General features: G+C 41.4%; 1 protein-coding gene across 1 annotated transcript in view; it reads left to right on the plus strand.

Annotated features, from left to right (window-relative positions):
• The window catches only part of LOC146785455 (calcium-activated potassium channel subunit alpha-1-like), a 1,319,298-nt gene that overhangs the window by 170,299 nt on the left and 1,127,843 nt on the right, over positions 1-21,156 (plus strand). Inside the window, exons 8-10 of the mRNA XM_085633050.1 lie at positions 8,493-8,603; positions 14,041-14,146; positions 14,654-14,736. Coding sequence (XP_085489176.1) covers positions 8,493-8,603; positions 14,041-14,146; positions 14,654-14,736 — 300 coding nt within the window. The remainder of the gene's footprint in view (positions 1-8,492; positions 8,604-14,040; positions 14,147-14,653; positions 14,737-21,156) is intronic.

Raw genomic sequence — 21,156 nt, forward strand, 5'->3', positions numbered from 1 at the left:
TCTTAGCTTGGCTCATTCCTCCGCCGCAATAGCAAGATGAGTTTCATGACTTGACTATCAACTTTTGAATTCATTTTCATCTTAAGGCAAGAGCTACAAGAATGCCTTCCAGCATTTCGGTCACTCTGGCTTTTTCCTCTTAACTAGAACACTTTTAGGAGGCGCTTAACACATTTCCTGTCTACTATTACTTTCACTGTGTCATTGTGGGAACTCAGAGAAGCCAGAATTTCTGAGAAGGAAACTTGACAGACTTTCACAGCCTCAAGTCTTTCACACTTTAACCCATTGACTGACAGCTCTTTTTATCAATTGAATCAGGGATCCACAAACAGGGCTCACTTGCATTGCGATATCATGGACCCATGTTTAGTTCACTGCAATATATGTACTTAATTTGATAACTGATTATTATCAATGTCTTTGGTCTTTGTTTCTCCGAGAAAAAAAGCACCATTCCACCTCATCACATGCTTATAAGAGAGAATGTTGGCCAGGATTGTTATGAAATATGTTTGCACAATAAACCCCTGGCTAAAACAAATGCCTGCTTGCCTCCCAAAAGTGAAATCACCTTATTCAACCTTTTTACTAACCTCTTCAAGAATATCTTTATCATGGTTAGCAAGAAGATCAGGTGGTAGGATCCACAGAGACAAGACTTCTTTCTCTCTTTAGGAATCACCTCTCCAAAGTTCTACAGAACTCCTCCCCCCCAGCCCCCTCAAGAAACATAATATAAAACTGGTTATACTTTCCTGTAATGTTTAATCATGTATTCGCTATAACATGAAGAAAGAGTTGCTATCAACTGTAAAATCTTGATGGACTGTGTCACATATCTCCGATGCCTCTAGTAAGACCCCTTGTATTTTGTAAAATAAAAAAAAGTGTTGAGGGATTTGGCCCCAATGCTGAAGGTCTATTAGGAGATGGGTTGTAGAGTTCTCTAGCTTACTAAGATATATGTTGAGCTATGTTGAGCTATTTCCAGGGATGGGCGTAACTGGCATAAGTCTCTTTAATTTAATTACTCATAGTTCGAGCTAAATTACTTGTAATTATGCATAGTTACACAAGAACTATAATCAATCATTTAGTGCACTTTTATCAGTGCAAAATGCACCCTTGTGTCAACAATGGACCCAAGGACCCATTTGGGGATAAGAAAGTAGCTAAATGCTACAGGACATGAACAGCAGTAGAAATAGCAGACCCTCTCAATATATTAGATCATTATTTCTGTGCTACTGAAGTAGGATTTGTGCCTCAAATGAGTCTTCATTACTCAAGCTGGCATAATTGCATATCTGCAGTAATTTCGCATCACAATAGTAACGTGTAATTACTGAAATTACTCCGATTATTCCATCGTAAATTAAATTGTGCCCAGGCTTAGTTATTTTACTCTGGGATAGTCAATTTGTGGTGGTACCAGTGTGGCTACACAGAACCTCTCACAGTAAAATTGTAAGAGCCTTTTTCACTGATCAAAAATGGAAAAAGCCAACAGTAACACTGAAGGTGCAGGAGGTTATATAGATGACTCTTGATCACAAAGGGTTCTACATTACTTTGGTGAATAGAGACAGACACTGACCTACATATATTCTGTGGTGCAAGATAGGAGACCAAATATTCAAAATTCAGTATTTGTTGGAGTGTACTTAGGTGTATGTGCATACGTCCATTTGTTAATTGCAAGTAATTGCTTGAACCCCACTGAATGTCAAGGCCGGAAATGACAAATTGACTGCAAGTGTTTTATCGTTGGTTTAGTTACTGTGTAAACCATGGACTTAAAGGTGATAGTAGAAAGTAGAAATTTAAACAGGAATGAAAGAGTTGAACTCTGAAGCACTCTGAATGCTATTAGCGGAAAGGAAAGGATTATCTGAGGATAGTAGAAGTAGTGGCAGGATTTAATGGTTGACATCGTCAAAGGCGGTAGGCAGTGTCGGGCAACAGGTCCCTAGGCAGAAAAACCAATATCCTCAGGAGCGAAGAGTAAGCCTTGCCTCCACCCTAAGGTACAGTCACCTCTTGCCAAATAAGGCACACCGAAGTATATACTAGTACCCCTAGGGAGCAAAGAGACTATATAGGACCACCAAGAGCATCTTCAACAAGACCAGCAAGATGATGAGGCAGCCCTGTAGGACGTGTAGTGTAACCCTGCAGAGTGTAAAAATAATAAACAAGAAAAAGAATGAGAAGGTTAACTATAACCGGTCTCCCACAACAAGGGTATAGATTATTACTAAAGGTTAGCGTGCACAGGTTGTGTACTTTCGCATTCTTCATCTGATATGAGGATGAGAAGTAAAGGGATATTCCAAAACAGTGAGCGTTTAAGTCCAGCACAATCGGTTACAGGCATACGTCTGCCAGCGATAGAAAACTCAAAAAGCAAAAATTGGAAACAAAGTGACAGGCTTTTCCTAACAGCCGTAAGAATACAAGTGTTTGTGGCTAGAGAAAGACTGCAGCAGTGCGTGTACCCCAATGCATTGTCCACAGGAAGCCAGGTTACTGATACGCTCTATTTACCGGCATAGAACTTCTCTGGCATTGAAGTCAGCGTGAGTGGAAGCGAGCGGCAACAATGTATCCGCCTCGTTTTTAGCTTCGTGACTAGTAAAAAAAAATAACGTTCAAACACTCGCTGCTCATCAGCAGCGGTAAACAAAAAGACACGGCACTAGTATAGCCTTGCGCTTCAAGGGTATAATTATCCCGGTCTCTGATATCCAGTTCCAGGGTGAAGGGAAAGGGGCACAGCGCGTCCTCGCGCTCAATTGAGGGTTTCATGGCAAAAAACAGCAAACTGAGCTCACACGATGTTCCAAGGTCCCAGGCAGCACTTTCCAGTTAACAGGTGAAATGAAATAAAATGAAAGGGACACTTGTAAAGCGCATGACTACCCGGAGGCCTCCCCGTGCTAGGCATGACCAGTACTCAGAGACACGAACATTAGGGGAACAGGAAAGTTTTCAGTTGTTTTCGGAAGCTCTAGTGGCTGGGTTCCCTGTGGAGATGGAGTTGAAGTGCATTCCAGAGCTTTTCAGCGTTGAGGGAGAAGGGTCAGCCACCGCTTCTGGACCTCTTGATCCTTGGGGTTTCAATCAAGTGAAGTTCATCCAAGCGAAGTTTCCTCCTCGCTTTGTAGGGGCGGATCATGGTCTAAATTAATGGTGGACCCTTCCCTTGCAAGGATTTATGAACGATGCAGCGGGCTTTAAAGCTAATTCTTTCCCTCACTGGTAACCAGTGATGGGAGGAAAGAGCCGGTTTGGCTGAGAGGCGCTTTGGCATTCCCAACAGTAGTCTCACAGAGCGGTTTTGAACAGTTTGTAGTTTGTTGATTAATGCGATCGGGGCCTCTAGATAAAGTGCATTTCCGTAGTCTATCCTTGAGAGTATCAGTGATTGGACTAGGATTTTCTTGGCTTGGGGGGAGAAGGGCTGCTTAAAAGCCATGTAGGTCATCTGACTGTAACTCGGTGCAGCATGGGACAGCACACAACCTGATGCCTCTCCCAATGCATTATGGGAGTGGTAGTTTTCGCCTCGGAAACAGGGATAAGGTGCAGGAAGCCTGACAGTTAACAGGCAGATTGCATAGACAGCCTGTCTTGTAAATCAGCTAAGAAGGGTATACTGAATTTTGTCTAAACTTGGAGAATTTGAGATGTCAAAAAAGAGTTTCTTCATCGGTGGATGCAACATAAGCTATTAAAGTTTGGTAGGGACCATGCACATTACTAAGCAATTGGCTTATGATTTTCATCAAATAATTTTCATTATTTTGTTGAGTGGAACATTTTTCACTACAAATAAAACATTATTGATTGAGTGATTGATTTATCAAATATGTGGTGGGTATGCATTCTGGACTGAGCCACAGCATTTGCAAGATTTCATTAACCAGAGCTTCTATTTCCCAAAGAAAGAGCCAATGAGTCATTGAGTAAGTCAGTTGATTGGCAAATCTCTGATAAGCAGTACAGAATGAAGGTTTGTGGTAGATCTGAAACCACTTTTTAGATTAAAGTAATTTCGAACAAGAAGTAAGATGAGAGTTCTTCTAATCTTCTTATAAGGTGGAGAAATGGGAATAGGGTTCCTATTTACTGAAAATGATAATGTATTCTAAACAATATTCTTTAATGACAGTCTGTTTACAGCATTAATTTGCAATTGTGAGCTTTTTCCTCAAAATGTGCTGGTAAAGAATCAGTACAATCATGTTTACCTGATTACAGTATACTTTTGTCCTTCCTTTCTGCTCTTGCTGACGTTTACAAAGGTTAGTTTTACCAACAAACCAAACTAGAGTGTTCTTCTGGTCAAAGAACAAAATTAAAAAGTAATATCATATCTAGCTGCACCGAGATACAAGAATTTGAGAATGAAGGGGAATCAGTTTCCAAGTTTATGATTAAGCAGGTGAAGAAGGAAAAATGAATCAGTATTAAGAACATAATGTCATAATGCTTAAATAGTGTAACTGTGTCAGGGTGATGTGTTAAAAGAATGACAGCAGGTTAACCCTGCAAAGACCAAATACAATGGAGCCAATTCCGATGTGGTTAGGAATGGCTCCGACCCTAGGTCGGAACAATACCCACTGCATCGGACATGTCCGTTTGGATTCATTTCCGACTGAGCCATTTCGATGGGCTCAGTCGGAAAGGAATCTGACTCGGTTTTATTTCCGACCGAGCCATTTCGATGGGCTCAGCCGGAAGGGAATCGGACTCGGTTTTCCGGATGGCTTCCGACCGGCTCGGAGAGCTTGTCCGCCATCTGGAAACCCTTCAGTACTCCCCCGGCCGGCTCTTTCCACACGAGGGAGTACGATGGCAGTTTCCCACTGCCTTTCTGTGCCAGCCTTTCCAACACAGAATGGCCTTGGGGTGCCTGCCACCAGGAGCAGGGATGAACTGCACCTCTGCACTTAATGATGCGAGCATGCATTCCATTCGGAATGCATGCTCCCATTGTTAGTTATAGGTTTGCGAACGACCTGGGTTCAGTCGCATGCTACTTGCAGGTCTGGAACAGACGACAAGAGGTCGTTTGGTTCCACTTCCTGACCGATGTCAGACGGACTCCAAAGTGGTGCAAACTAGGAGAAAACAATCAGCAAATGTAGCTTGTGGGAAAAGTAAAATCAGCAAAAACTCAATGCTACAGGGCAAATTATTTTCGAGAATAAATGTTTGTGTGAGAAAATTCTTCCTCAAGTCTCCAGAATTTCACCACGTTTGCAAAATGTAAACTGTATAAAGTTCATGACAGAGACTTAAAAAGGTTACACCTGCATAAAAATTATTTTTGGACCAATTGATCCCTGGTCAATCACTATGAGATCACTTCTTGATTCAATTGCAAAGAGCAGCTTCAATCACATTGACACTGTGAAATCATTTGTGCATGATTTGATGATCAAGTTGATCTCTAGGTGGAAATACATTGAAAGACAAAGATACCTCCATTTTCATTTCAATAGAATGAAGTGTGCACATTCAGCAGACATCTCTGAGATAAGTGACACTAGCATTAGTAAATCTTTGGGATTTTTTTGTGTCAGTGTAAAAGGGGTGGTTTAAAGTCAACATTTACAGTTTGTGGTGTAACTAATGGAATGTGACCTAGATTGCAATGAATTGAGGGGCAAGAATCTTGCAATGATTATTAGTATTTCCCTCTATAATTACCACAACAGTTTACAGTCTGTGAGGCCCATTCTGGTGTGGGTATTCCCGCAATGTGCACCCACATTACAGCAATTCTTTCTGTGTGCCTAAGTGCAGCCAGCATCAATGATCATGTCACTGGTATGAGGCTAATGAGAGCTTGTTGGCAAACAACTACACCTAATGCATTGAGTGTTGCAAACATATCCAATTTTGTTAGATCTAAGATTGTTATGCAGAACTAGAGAGGCCTATTCACAAACTGCCTTTTTGTAGTACATTTAGTAGTACAAGCATAGTACTTCTAATGTACTACAAAATGGTATTCACAAACCTACATACAAAGGTCTCTGCCTCTCCTCTGTTTTATGCCCTGAGATCTCTGCCAGGACTACAGAGACCTTAACACATGTACGCCTATGTTCTACTAGTAAATATTGGAGGGACAGAGAGGAAATGGGGACTACTTACTATTAAAAGTGAGGGCTTAAGAGAGAAGAAAAGAGGGGTTAAGAAGAGGTTTAGGGAAGCACATTCACTCACCAACAAAATAGTAAAGCCTTTGCTATTCATAAACTGCACAACTAAAGTTGCTATAGCCAACAAGCATCCAAGAGTAGTACATGCACTCCAGTTCAGAGCAGGAACAAGTCGAACACTACACATGGCCAACCTCTGGTACTGCAAAGTCTTTCCATGGAAAATAAAGGAGGTGGGGACAAACTGCTATAGGAAATAATGTTACAATAAATTACATTATTTAAACTATTTAAAAATATAAATAATTGTTTTAAATGTTTAAAAAGGTGCTTAAAAATAAATTAAACATAAATGTATTATTTTTAAATAGTTTCTTTACTTTTCTAAACATAAAAATCAATGTAACATATATATTTATTAAAATAATTAAACTACCTTTTAATTATTTTATATCTCTTTTAATATTTTATTACAGGATATATATGTTTTTTTAGATTTAGGTAGGTTTATTAATTTGAGCTTCAGAATTTTGATTCAATTTAAAATAGTTCCATTTTAAATTTTAAGTAAGTAATTTTTCAGTAAGTTATTAATGCTGTAACCTTTTTATAATCTAAATTTTATATAAATCTATAGAATTAATAAATATTTATATTTTATATAAACACATGTTTTCAATTTTTAAAAAACATTTAATAGACTATTAAACTTTTCCCTGTACTTTACTATAGGGAGCTTTCTTCCCTGATTGAAGAAATCGTTGCCAAGTTTTTGGAACATCAAATATAGTTGTAAAGTCACTACTAGCAGTAACTTTAGGGTTGAATTTGACATTTATACTCGGAGTAGGGACATATGAGTCTACTGTTTGAGTAACTTCACACTTGTAATTGCTAAATAGACACAATTAGTAAAGTTGCTCAAAAGAGTAAGAGTAAATGTACTTGTATTAAATCCACACATATAAATGTACTTTTCTTTTTATCGACCCCACTGTGTTTTGCTCATGTGGATTATATTTATTCCTCCTACTCTTTATCTGGGACTCATGTGGCAAATCAATAGTTGCAGAATTAAGTAGGAAAAAATTAATGTAATTCCCTGACGGTGCGGGGGGCGGGGGGTGAGCGCGGAGCCGCGGTGCTTGTGACGAGACCAGCTCGTCATGAGTCATGGTGGAGCTGTGCTCATGACGCGCTGGTCTCGTCACGACCCCGCCCACTGATTAATTCACCCGCACAGGGAATAAATCGCGCGTGGGCGGAGCGCAGCCGTTATGACGAGACAAGCACGCCATGAGCACAGCTCCATCGTGACTTATGACGAGCTGGTCTCGTCACGAGCACCGAAGAGGTTAAGATTGTTGATATATGAGTTATAGTAATCTTATCAGCAAGGTACAAATCACCATCCTTGCCCACCTTCCTTGTAAGATAAGTACTGGCATAGCCAATCGGTCTGTGTTTAATGTGGTAATATAAGCAACATTTGTACATCAGAACAATACACACAGAAGGGAGCTGACAGGAGTGCACAGAGCTGGCTTTACCTATAAAGTAGTTCCTCATGCTATTCAAGGCACGCACATGAGTAGAGGCAAGAGGAAATGCCCAAAGAGCCAATAGCTTGAGTGAGAGATGAATAATCCGCAGGTATAAGTCAAGATGTGATTGACAAAAGTTTTAAGCCAATGGCTGAAAGAGGCTGATCGAAGAAACCTAATGTTTGAAAAGGTGGACCCAAAGACTACTGTTTGTATTTTGTAAACAATAAGCAAGGTAAGCAATAGATCTACTTCACAGCTGTGCTGTCAAAATCCATAGCTAAAAAGTAAGGGAGATGGGAGAGAGAACATTGTGGACACCACAGATCTTCAGATGCAGCAGTCAGGGGAAGGGCACGGGTGACCAGACAGTGGAATTCAGATGCAGTCTATTTCAAATGTAGGTGTTGAAATGCTTGAGGTAAAGCTGATCTTTTGAAACTTTAATAGTCTGTGTTTAAGAAAAGGAAAAAGTGACTGAATAGTACAATATTTCATGTGATGTCAGGCGACTTAAATAAAATGTATGTCTTGATCAAACCTTCATAACATTTGTCAAAAAGAACACGAAACACAACAGCCCTATTTAATGAAATACACAAATTTAAATGCAATTGCCAATAGTGTTTTTGTAGGTAGTCCATTTCAGACAAGCTCAGTAATTACAATGCACGGGCACAAGTTGCCTACACTTCATTACGCATTTGATCTGAATATTGTTTCTTACATGGAGACAAATTAATTCTTGCATTACTTTCTACTACAGGCACATTGTCGTCTGCGGCCATATCACTCTGACTAGCGTTTGCTCATTCCTAAATTTCTTCTTGCACAAGGACAGACAGCGAACCAGTGTTGAAATTCTATTCCTGGAAGAGTAAGTAATGGATATATGGCATACATAGAATCATATGCACCATAATCCGTGCAGACTTCGTTGTCACACAGAGAACACCCAGGGCCAGATTTATTGATGTGTTGCATTACCCTTGCATCACACAAGGTAATGCAAGGGAAAAGCAACACTAAAGTCAGCTTTGCCAAGCCACACAAAGCCACTATGAGAGGTAGACCTGGGAATGTGTCAAAAATGCTACGTCTACCCAGGTGAGGTATAACAAGGAGAAATATCTTTATTTCTGCTTGTTTTTTCTCTTCCTATGCGTGCTGGATTCTGCAGCACACATAGAAAGAGGAAAATGCATCTGAGGATTGTTTGTTGTGCAGGAAGGTGTTCCTTCTTTCCCTTCTTTCAAAAAAACAATCCTACCTGCAAGGCAAGCACCTTTGCACCTTAGCGCAAGGGTGCCTGTGTTGGCGCTGGGTAGCCAAAAGTGTGCCAGAGCAAGGAGAGGCGAGGAATGTGTCATACAATGCAAGATTTGGCACATTTCTGCCCTCTCCCTTTCACACAGTGCAGCAAGAAGTCTTGGTGCATTCCGTCCCATATTGGTAAATCTCCCCCTCAATGTTTTTCCAGTTCCTTGTGGTAGATGGCTTTGTGACTAAGGCCCTTATCTAGAGTTTGGCAGATGGGATACTCCATCACTAACATGGTGAATGTCTCATTTGCTATATTACAATTGAATTATAGCCTATGGCATTAATAATATGGCAAACTAAATATCTGTCAGGTGTTGACAGAGTAGGCCATCTGCCAAACTGTAAATAAGGCCCCAACACCTTTAGTTCATACTCACAGTCTTTGTGTGGCGAGTCAGTACAAAAGAGTGTTATTTCACAGCTTATCATTGGGCACTGGTTTATCTGCAAAGCTACAAATGTCTCAGGGTCAGATGTACTATTGTTTCGGTTTCGAAAAGCAGTCTCAACTTGAACCAGACTACATTAGCATCATAATTTTGCATCATAAGGATTTGGCGTGGATTGTAATCTCATCTCCATACTTAATATTTATTAAGTAGCTCACAAATTACAACTCACTTGATTGGTTAAAATCTTAGGAATGGCGACCTGCAAAGGTCAGCAGGCTACCATGCCTGTGACTGATTTTTTAAATAAAGCAAACTTCATTTCTTTAAAGCAGTCTGATTTCCCTAAATTAAACGAAGTTACTACCCCTGAGATTTGTATTCTATATCACAAAAGAGACCATCCCTATATGCAAATACATTATCACCCCGATTTAGGGGTCGGTAAGGGTCCAATGGTTTGCAACTGGAATTCCAATCATGAATTATTGATACATATTGTAGCAAATTTCAAGTGATGTGAGCAACACACCTCCTTCAAAATTGCAAATCAATAAGCATATGTGTCTGTAAAAAATGTCCTACTCCTAAAATAGTTTCTGCACATATACAATATTTTTTTGCAGTCACAGACACTCCGATTTTGCTAATCGAGCAAATTGTCACCACAAACTAGGCTAGTACATCTGGCCACTACTTCTTGGAACGGACATCATGTACTAAAGGTCAACTTAAAAGGCTGCATAAATACCACATACTCATCTTATACCATTTGAACTTAATTCAGCAAGCACTGTAATCAGAACAGTGGATCTTACATTATAATGTTTTGTTCATTTCAAATAAACATGCCGTGCATCGTTTAGGCGTAAATGTGGCCACTTGTGTCGTACATCAGCAAATAATAAGTATGCTAAGTCAAAGAAAGTGAAATGATTGAGAAGAGATAAAAAATAATGATGAACAACTGCAATTTAAAAGATGGCTTTCTTGCACCTCGATCACAATTTGAGTACTTTATGGCAAAAGTTTCAAAAAACTCTGTTTAGCACTTTTTTTCACATGTCATGGATCTTGTGACCCGCTAAGGTTGTCTGAATACTCCTCACCCAATCGCTTATTACATTGCAAAGGGTGGCCTGTGGCTCTGGATGTCTATGTTTTCCTTTGGGAACATGGCCAATATGAAACTGAGACATCAGTGTAATTTTTGCTACAAATAATAATTGCCGACTTGCAGATAGACTAGGCTTATTGAAGACCCTCCCCCCCCCTACTGTAACTGCTAAAGCGAGGGTTGATACCTCCCCTCATTGTACAACAAGCAGGGCGCAAGAGACGGGATAAAGTTGCAGTACAAAGGAAAATGATTGTGGGTGGGTAGGGGTATTAAGTGAGAAAAAACACAATATTTTGTAAAATAACCAACATTTTTGAAGACTTTCAAAACAGAGAGGGGCAAAGTGTGTCTGTGTTTATCTGAGTCCATGTAAAAATTTCTGGTCGAATCCAGCAGACACCTCAGCATACCCGACTGAAAGCACCTGTACCCCACTATTTACCAGAACATGCTTTTATTGGGTGGGGGTGCGGGGGTAACACACCAAACATCCCCCTGGAGGTACGCCCCTGAATATTAATTTGGAAGTGGTTTACCATGAACTGAACTGGAATCGACAAACAATTACAGCGTCATTGCATCTGTAACCTCGGCAGCAAGCAGATATCTGGTCAAAGATCTGTATCGGAGTCCCAGCGTTCTGAGTGGCTGGCAAGCCCTCCCCCTCCACGTCTGCTAGCACTACTGATGTCATTGCCTTTCAAGCACTTGACTTGCTAAAGTGCAAATATATGATTATTCATATCCAGTCCCTGACTGGTTTTAAGTGCTCCCTCATCTGTTCTTTACTCGGCGTGTGACTCACTGTGCAATACTGAAAAAAAACGTCCTCCATCAGGAAAGGTGTAAGGGGCATATCAACAAGCAGGCGATAAAAAATTATCGCCGCTTTTGCGGCCGTTTTCGGCCAAAAAGCGGCGATTATTTATCGCCTAATCAGCAAGGTCACGCTAACGCGTGAAACCTTGCTTTAGTTTCAGGATTCCTAACACCCAGTGGGTGTTCCTGACCTGGCATGACAGGAGAAATGTCGCTAAGCGACATTTCTCCTATCAGCAAGCCTAACGCTATGAAGCATAGCGTCAGGAAAAGTAGCGATAACCCCTGTTATCGCTACTTTCCTTACGCCTGCTTCAGGACTGACTTAGCCATGATATCCTATAGAAGGTGGATATCATGGCTAAATTTGTGATTCCCTATCAACTAGCTAACGTGAGATTATCGCTGGGTTTCCAGCGATAATCTCACGTTAGCCAGTTAGCGCTAGGATTTTTATCACTGATGAGATAAGCGTTGCTAATAGCACGCTATCTCAGCGATAAAAATCGGCGCTAGCCGGCGATAATTATCCGAGCGCTAAGTGCGCTCAGCGATAATTATCGCCGGTTGTTGTTGATATGCCCCTGAGTGTGACTCCAGTCACTTAGTTCTATTTTATGCGGTGTGTCGAGAGCTTATACAGCAGCCTAGGTGAAATTCAAATCATCCTAATCTTTAGCAAGGAATGATACTCTCCAACTGCCACCACTCTCCTCAATTTGATGGAAATTACACCAGCATCTCCTGACTCAGACACTCTATGCCAGCAGCACTTTCCACTAGCTCAAACTCAGTAGCCTTCCATCTGCCAGAAGCCAGTGTTTCACAACATTTACTCTCTCTCCAGAGCCATCAGAAATCTCCATTTGCACAAACCACATCTCTCCTTCAACCCGGCAGTAGCTGTTTATGGTCTGGCTTGACAGCACAGGTGTTGCAGACAATTATGGGAGCATCACTAGAAAGGAGCTTTTGCTCTGCCCAAATGATAGAGCCAGGAGTACATGTTTTGATTGAGAAGACGTTGTGTGTTTGCACAAAATAAGTGCTTGACCTCCACATAGCTGCGATCATTTTGTTTATTTATCCAGCTCCCTGAGCTTGAATCTTCAGGGCAAATTCCTGACATTGGAATGGAATTTTATGAAAGTTTCTTGCATAACCAGATACTTGATGTTGTTTTTGTCTGGCAGCAGCACAGATGGGGAGAAGGCAGTCATTAACCTACATAGATTTTTAGATCTGGGTTGACAGTGCAACTGTCACCTGACCTTTCATCCTACACCAATATTACTCTACAGTTCTCTGCTTCCTCACAAATGCATATCTAGTCCCATGCTATTTACTTGTAATGCTTCCATTTACAATACAACATTCCTTTGAAGACAGACCTATTGGCATTGCCAATGCTTGTTTCTGCTTTTCTCCGATGTACAGTTTATCGTGGCTGTGGCGTTTTCTGAGAAATTTTCTCTGATTTCTTTTATGTACATCTGATTTTTAGAACCCTCTTGCCAGACACAAAACAGCTAGAAGCTTGAAAATGAGCTGCTGTTCAGCATTGTTCCTGGTAGCCATCTTTCCCCCTTACTTCAATTTGGGTGACATGAAGAGATATTTGTTAATACAAAAGGGGCTTTGAAATATCGTCTGCAATGCTGAAAGCAGGGCGCTGTTTCAGCATCTCTGCTCAAAGTGGGCTCCTTGATTTTCATGGTTGTTTGCCCTACTCCGTCCAATATATGTACTCATTATGGAACATGTGTTGTACCTAAGAGAGATAATACCTATGTTCAAAGAAGTGGCAGACACCAGGTGGCTTCCAGGTGGGGGCTGCATCCACGTCTTGACTCTCAGTTGCTATTTCATGGATGCAACAATCATTTGCCTTAGCAGGGGCAGAAACCATTCTTACAGCTGTATCTGAAGTTAAGTAATCTCTCTCTCTGCTCCAAAAGCAGGGGATGGTTGTTCTATGAACAACCCAAGAGGCTAATATACAACTGCATCATAGTAAAAGATTCCTAGAAGAAGGTCAATGTGGAAAAACCACCAAACAATCATTAGGATGCCTGTATGTACAATAGATCATGTTGCTGGTAAGATGAAGCAACATTAATCTCCATTGGTTCTGTAGAAGACTAGCACACATAGTATAGCCACTTTGGTTCCTCTAGCCGATTGTCAGCAAACACGAGTCTTCCTTACTCTTTCCAACTTTGGTCATTAGACCCTATATGAGGTATTTAAAACTTTTGTTTAATTGCTTTTACCCATGCATGCTTTTGGTGTACTCCTTGACTGTTCATTAATATTCCTCTGGTGTTATGTTCAGTAAACAATGTTCTATGTTTGACATACATTATTTCCATATCTATTCTGCATTCTACCTTAAGATGGGAAAAAAGGCCGAGCTTTAATGTTTTCTTGACTAGCTAGCTGCAGTAGGAGTCAGCCTACCACAATAGCTTTCGAAGATGTCACTGAGAGAGTAAAGCTAATATGTCAAATAGACAAGAATACAATAGCACTGTTTTAGTTACTGTTTTACTTGTATGAAAATTTAACCTCAACACTCAAAATATCTGTTATGCAAGTTACTGTCTAGCACCAGTGCATCGGTGATCGATCAACCATTATTCTATCTGTTTGAAATCGCCTAGGATTGTGCCCAATCTGGAGTTAGACGCTGTCTTTAGACACAACTACTTCTACACCACCTTCTTCTATGGGTCTGTAATGAGGTATCATGACCTGACGCGAGTAAAGGTAGGAACAACCAGGTAATACAGTTTTGGCTTGTATTTTTGTGTGGAGAAGAAGATATTTTATCTCTTGATTGGAAAGCACCTTAACGTATACATTTTGGGTAAAACAAATTAAGCATTAAGGAACTTCCTATGGCCACTTCTCAAAATGTAAGTACATTACATGATGTGTTTTCATATTTGTAATCAGACTCTGAATACCACTCGTTCTATTTTATCCTGCTATATGTTAAGGTGTCCTAGATTTAACATCAATGTAAACTAAACATCGGTGTATATGTTGGTGTGGGGTGATAAATGGTTGGTTTATTGGGAAGTTTCTGGTTTTTAATATTTGGTCAAATATCGCTAATTACATTTCAACTGAGAAAGCTTATTGATATAGAACATGAGACCATCATTTTTTGCTTAAAATGCTTGTTTCAATTCAGACTTTTCCTGGCAGGAGTCTCAGGCAATCTGCACCCATTTGACTTCTTAAATGTATCTCTTGGTATCTTTGATTTAGATGGCCACTGCTGATGCATGCCTGATATTGGCTGAAAAGCACAGTGCTACTCCAGACCAAGAAGATAAAGCTAATATAATGAGGTAAGACCATCAAGCTTGCAACTTTAGAGCTACAATATGTGACAATAGTAAGAGTGTCTAATGGTGATAGATGGGGCAAAGCCTATGTGATGCTTGCCCTTAATAACTGTATACAAAAGGTGATGGATGGAGTGCTTGAATTAATCTCATCCACTGGTAATTACTCGGGCCACATCCCAGTCCATCGGTATTTTGCACACCATGCCACCTCAGTTTGGGCCCAACTATATGCAAATTCACCTTGTCCTTGCTCCAATTGAAAATGTCCAATCCCAACTGCCAAGACAGGGCCTCCCTGAACCGGAACAGAAGAAATCCATTACCAGTTTTGTTCTTGTTATGGGCTCATCAGGCAGATATAGCTTGGTTCCTGTAACACATTTTCTATGGGACACATCTGGACTTACCAATCCCACTTAGAGCAACCTATGAAAGTATGCAAAATTTGATGAATTGCTTGAATTTATTTCAGCCACTCGGAATTACTCGGGCTGCATCTCAGTCCATCGTTAGTTTGCACACCATGCCACCTCAGTTTGGACCCAGCTATGTGCAAATCAGTCTTAGACCTGCTCTAACGAAAACCATTCAACTCGACCTGCCAAGCCAGGCCTTTCCTGAACCAGTACACAAGCAATCCAGGACAAGATTTGCCCTTGTTATGGACTCATCAGACAGATGTAGCTTGGTTCCAGTAACACACTGTGCACAGGACCCATGTCTGGGCATACCTGTCCCACTTAGGGCAACATACGAAAGTACAGAAAAAGTGATGGATCGAATGCTTGAATTAATCTCAGCCACTGGTAATTACTCAGGGCCGCATCCCAGTCTATTGTTATTTTGCACCCCATGCCACCTTTGTTTGGACCCAGCTATATGCAAATGAGTCTTGACACTGCTCCATTGGAGGACTTGACTTAGCAGTTTGCGATGTACTGTTTCTATTGGAGCAGGGTCTAGACTGATTTGCATATAGCTGGGTCCAAACTGAGGTGACATGTTGTGCAAAGTAACAATGGATTGGGATGCAGCACAAATGAAAATCAGTGGCTGAGATTTTTTCAAGCATTCCATCCATCAGTATTTTGAGTACTTATAGGGTCACCCTGAGTGGGATGGGTATGGCCAGACGTGGGTCCCATGCTTACTGTGGCACTGGAACCAAGTCGTACCTGGCTTATCAGCCCATTATTTTTTTTAAACTAGTCCAGGGTTGCTTGTGTTTTGGTTCAGGGAAGACTGGACTTGGCAGTTCGGGCTGGACAGTTTCTATTGAAACAGGGTAAAGACTGATTTGTGTAAATTCAATCATTCCATCTTTCAGTATTTGGTGTTCTTACTGTGCCATTAATAGCTAGCATTTATTTTGGCCAGAAACAATATTAAATGCGGCAGGAAGATCTGGGAAGCTGTTGGTTAGCTGCCCATTACATCACACAGTGATTTGCCCTATTGGGTCTGTTCATTTATAACAGGCAAGATGTTAGAGAATGCAATATCATCTTGAATCAGGACCGAACAGACACAGAGTTGGTTGAGTGCATGAGTGTAGTTGTGTGTGTCTAAGTGTCTGCATGAGACACAGAGCGATTGATGTTATGGTCTTGTTCATAGTCATATGGGTTTATTACAAAGAATGTTAAGCACTGTCTTCAGGAGTGGTTATGTTTTAATCTTCACAGAAGAATATTGCATAGAAGGAGAAAACACATGGTAAACAAGGGGTGGCTATGAGGTGCAAAGAGGTCATAATTCAATTACATCATACGTGACACATATTGATTTATGTTCTTTGCAGTGGTTTACATAGCAAATAGATTGGTTTATGTATGAGGAATTTGGATGTGCCTTTGTGAGCATGCTACTGGTTTGCACCAGTTGTATTGTTTTGCAATCACTAAACTAACTGGTGTACAGGAACACTGGTTTGAGTAATCAGTATGCTGGTTAATGCATTGGTAAGCTACTGGTACAATTATCAAGCACATTGTTTCTTGTGACAAAGCATATGATTTAAGATGTATTGGTTTTTTTTTAAAACACCTGGGTTTGTGTTTCTGATATACTGGTGTATCTCAACAGCACACTGTTGTGTCTGTTTTGTGTATGGGGATATGCACAGTAAATATCGGTCTATATATAACACAATGAATTGAATGCACAATATATTGGTGTGGAGGACTACTCTATTTGTTTGCCTTCATAATGAATTGGTTCCTATACACAATACTGTGGATTGCATGCAAACTCCAGAACTGTGCATGGGTGATGCACTGGTTCATGCATAATATATTGGTTTTCTCCAATATTTTACTGCTTGTATTCATAGAACACTGATTGACGTGCATATCATTTTGATTTGCAAGAGGAACATATGGTTGTATCACCCCTCTTTAAGTGTTTATTGGTATGTATTGGAACCTCAGAACACCTCTTCAGTGCACTCTTGGACCTGTGGAAGACTTCAGAAGGCTTTCCCCGCCACCAGAGGACAGCCTGCTGTTACCAGAGGATTGTCCTCATGCTTGAAGGACTGCCTTGATGCTTGAAGGAGAGCTGGAGTATGTCCTTGAACTCATGACCACCAGAAGTGACTCCAAGGGCTAGTTGGCAGGACTCCTGTGTGAGCTGCAAGGATGTAACAAGCTCCTGAGTCCTTGAACCCTGCAGCTGGCCTCTGCTGTAGTAAGTCCTAACTCTCTACATGGTGCCCCCAAGGTCCTGGACACTTTAGTGTGGTGTTGGTAGTTCTGCTCCTGGCTAACAAAAAAGATGGGACTTAAACATTTTTCCAACAAAAACTTCCTGGTAAACTGGCAGAAACTAGGGTGTATCCAAGAGGCACTACCCATGTGCCACTTTTTACACATCAGAAGCTCCTGCTACCTTCATGTCTGCCACTCACTATTCCCTTTCTCTTCGCTGCCCTCTGCACTTTGCATCCTATTCTGTCATTCTCACTCTCAGCCCACACCTTGTTCTCTTCAGTCTCGCGTCCTGTTTCAATTGTTGCACTTTTTATCTACTACCTCCTACTAACCTTCTTCTTTCCTCTATCTACTCCCTTGTCTCAACCCTCTCTCTTGCCTTTCTCTTCTTTCCTCCTTCATGTCTCTGCTTCTCCTTGTCTCTCTTTTCACACCACACTCCTCCTGTTCTCATAACCTCTCTTCTGCATTTCTTCCTTTTGTCCTTTCTATGTCTTTTAGTCACCCTCCATCCCATCTCTTTTTATCTCACCTTAATTTTCCTCTCATACTGTCTCCCCCTTTCTCTCACTCATCCTCACACATTTTCTTTTCATCTCACCATTTTCTCCTTTCCACTCGTCCTTTTTGTCTCCCTCTCTCCTTTTCTTGCACTTGTTTCCTCCTTAGTCTGTCTCTCTCCTACATACACCTAGGAATTCTTGTACATACTGGGAGCCTGACTGACAAAGAGCCACAACATTGAGGAGATACTGCCTGAGTGCAGAGACTCCCACACGACTGAGTGGCCTCCACCACGAGTGCAGAGGTCCTTTGTGTATCAGGCCTTGGGTGTTCGGATGTCCTGTACTGTGATAGGCAATCTGTTATACAATGTTTTACTCCTATGTGCTTTATTACATTGTAATACATTCTCTCATGGCGTTTTATAGAATATAGGGCCAGATGTACAAGCACTCAATTTTGCGAGTCACAAATCGCAACGTTTTGTGACTTGCAAAATGGAATATACAACAGCATCTCAGACACTGTTTTCAATTCCTAATGGGGTGAAAAGGGACCTGTCTCATCTATATTCATGAGGCAGGTCGCAATTTGCGACCCAATGGGAATAGCTAGCACTCACAGGAATGGTGGCCTGCCGGGGTCAGCAGACCACCATGTCTGTGACTGCTTTTTCAATAAAGCAGTTTTTTTTTAACGCAGCTCACTTTCCTTGAAGGAAAACGGGACCCCTGCCCGCTCTTAAAAAATATTTTCTCTACCAGTCCTAAGAGGAAGGGGTCCCCAAGGGACTCCTTCCCATTTGCAAGCAGCTTACTACCTACTTGAAGTAGTACCAGTCTGACTCGCTATTAGGAAGGGTGTCACGCCCCTTCCTAATACCGACTCGTAAACACTATTTTGCAGGTCACTGACTCGCAAAAGAGCGTTTGAACATACCACCACTCTTTTTTGCGGTCGCTATCGGGCGATTTCCCATTTGCGACCACAAAAAATGGTCATACATCTGGCCCACGATGTTGCATTCTGGGCGTTGTTGTTTCACTTTTGGGATTACCAGTTTAACTCCCCAAAGCGAATGTTTTTATCTGGAAAGCTATGCTTATGACTGGTAAAAGTTTCCATTCTTTACACAACCATTTAGCAGCTATGATGATTGAAGTAACTTACTAGCATTGTGCAAGCAGTAAGAACGCCTTGCAGGTGTTAGACAGCTCAAATGAATTGTTGTTTAATAAAGTAATTCAGTAGGCTGAACACCTGCCCATATGCCTGCAAAGTAGCACGTTTGAATTACAAACTACAAGCGTGACTCGAGAAACTTTGACTTTCATAGCGCATATCTGTCAGCCATAATTACATACTGTCCAGAGTGCGTCAATTTAACAGGCAATGAGTCACTGCAAATGTGGAAATATATTTTTACCTCCAAAAGAAAGGCACGTTTCTATGAAATCACTTCCACTTTGGTGCATGTTGGCCAATTCACTACATTATGTGTGCCAACATGACGTAGGTGTAAGTTTAGAGTTCTAGATGTGCTAAAAAATACACTACAAATGATTTATAATACATACAACCTTGTGTTTATTCGCTATTCTGGCATGGAACTCCCATATGACTCTGTATTTTCATGCTATAAGTTAGTTTCAGTTGAAATTCCATTTATGCTGGAATAGTTTCCCAAATTTCTGGTTACAACCTTTATGCGAAATTCACAAAAAATTTCGCCATTATGCCACATGATGAAATTACTACTCGTGGCAGGACAAGGAGAAAGACTAGAATGTGAGTGTCTGTTGCTTGAGGCACTTGTGATTTTTACGTTTATTAATTGCGAAATGCGATCTCATTTCCAAAATAGCCCAAGTACGCATTTCATACTAAAGTATGCTATATGTAGGCCTGGGCGAAAATTCCGTTCCGCTCGCGGAAATTGCGATAATTTGACATTTTCGCGTTCTGCGGAGGTCGCGAAAATGTCAAAATTTCCGCTTTCCGCATCTTGGCGATAATTTGTTTCTTGCTCGCGCTGTAAAATAATACATTCTCGCGCGCGCGCGATCGCCTTACCTGAATCCATGCGTTCGCCGACAAGTTTTCTTGATCCGGTCGCGTTCTCCATGAGATGTTGAATTGTTTTTAGCCATTTGCGCTGTCTCGCGACAGTTCGTGCCCGCAGTGACGTCATGCGTCGCGCGATCACGTCTTTCTTCTCGCGATCATACACCGCGAGACAACTCAAAAGAAGATGGCCGCGCCCGCGAGCAACCACATGGGTAAGTTGGCGACCCGCAACCATGCAGAAAATCTCGCGAACATGCGGGAAAAAAAATTCCGCATCTTCGCGATATTTCCGCTTGTTTGCGATAATTTTAAACATTTTCGCGATAATTTGCGAAAGTGGATTTCGCAAATTCCGCCCACCCCTAGCTATATGCCGGTTTTGCATTTTGAGTAATTTCGCACGCTTTTTGTGGAATTTGACACAATTAGGCAAGTCCAAATTATGAAAATTTCCCACACAGATGACCAGTGAAAATCTATTTAGCAGAAATATATTCTGAAGTAATGAGACATGTGCCCATAAAGATCTGCAGACTGAGATTCTACACATCAACAACTATTACTTGTGGGTGCAGATGCAACTTTTACTTGTGAAAGTTTGAATTGCATTCACAGAAAGTTTGAAAAATCACCCCCTGCGTAGGGGCGGGTGGAGTTGCGGAGTTTCACTCTGCAGAAGTCTGTGGAGTTGCTTAAAAACTGTCCGAGATTCTGCGGAGTTCCTTCGAACTGGCGGAATCGGCAGGTCGCACTTATTTTTTGCGCCGGGAGCTCGTTCCGCTCTGCAAAATCAGCACAAACTGTACCACTCGGCGCACCAGAGGGTGCTGCTTCTTTGCTGCAACTTGTGTAGTCTATCTATGCGAGTGGCAGCTTTCTCACTGTGTGCAGCAGCTTCCTCACTGCGAACGGTCGCAACTGCCTTTGACAGCCCACATTGAGACAATCTCACAGATGCCATCCTAGCGCACGAAAATAGTGCTAAGAGACTACAATTCTCACTCGCGCTCGGCAACTTATCATTGGGGAGCTGGGCGCAAGAAAAAACTCAGCCACTCGGCTGTTGGCAGAGTTTTGACAGAACTCCACTTTACAAGGGTAACATGGAGGGAGCAAAGTTCCACGCACTCCGCAGGCG

This window comes from Triturus cristatus, chromosome 11 (assembly GCF_964204655.1).
Source record: "Triturus cristatus chromosome 11, aTriCri1.1, whole genome shotgun sequence".
Lineage (NCBI taxonomy): Eukaryota > Metazoa > Chordata > Amphibia > Caudata > Salamandridae > Triturus > Triturus cristatus.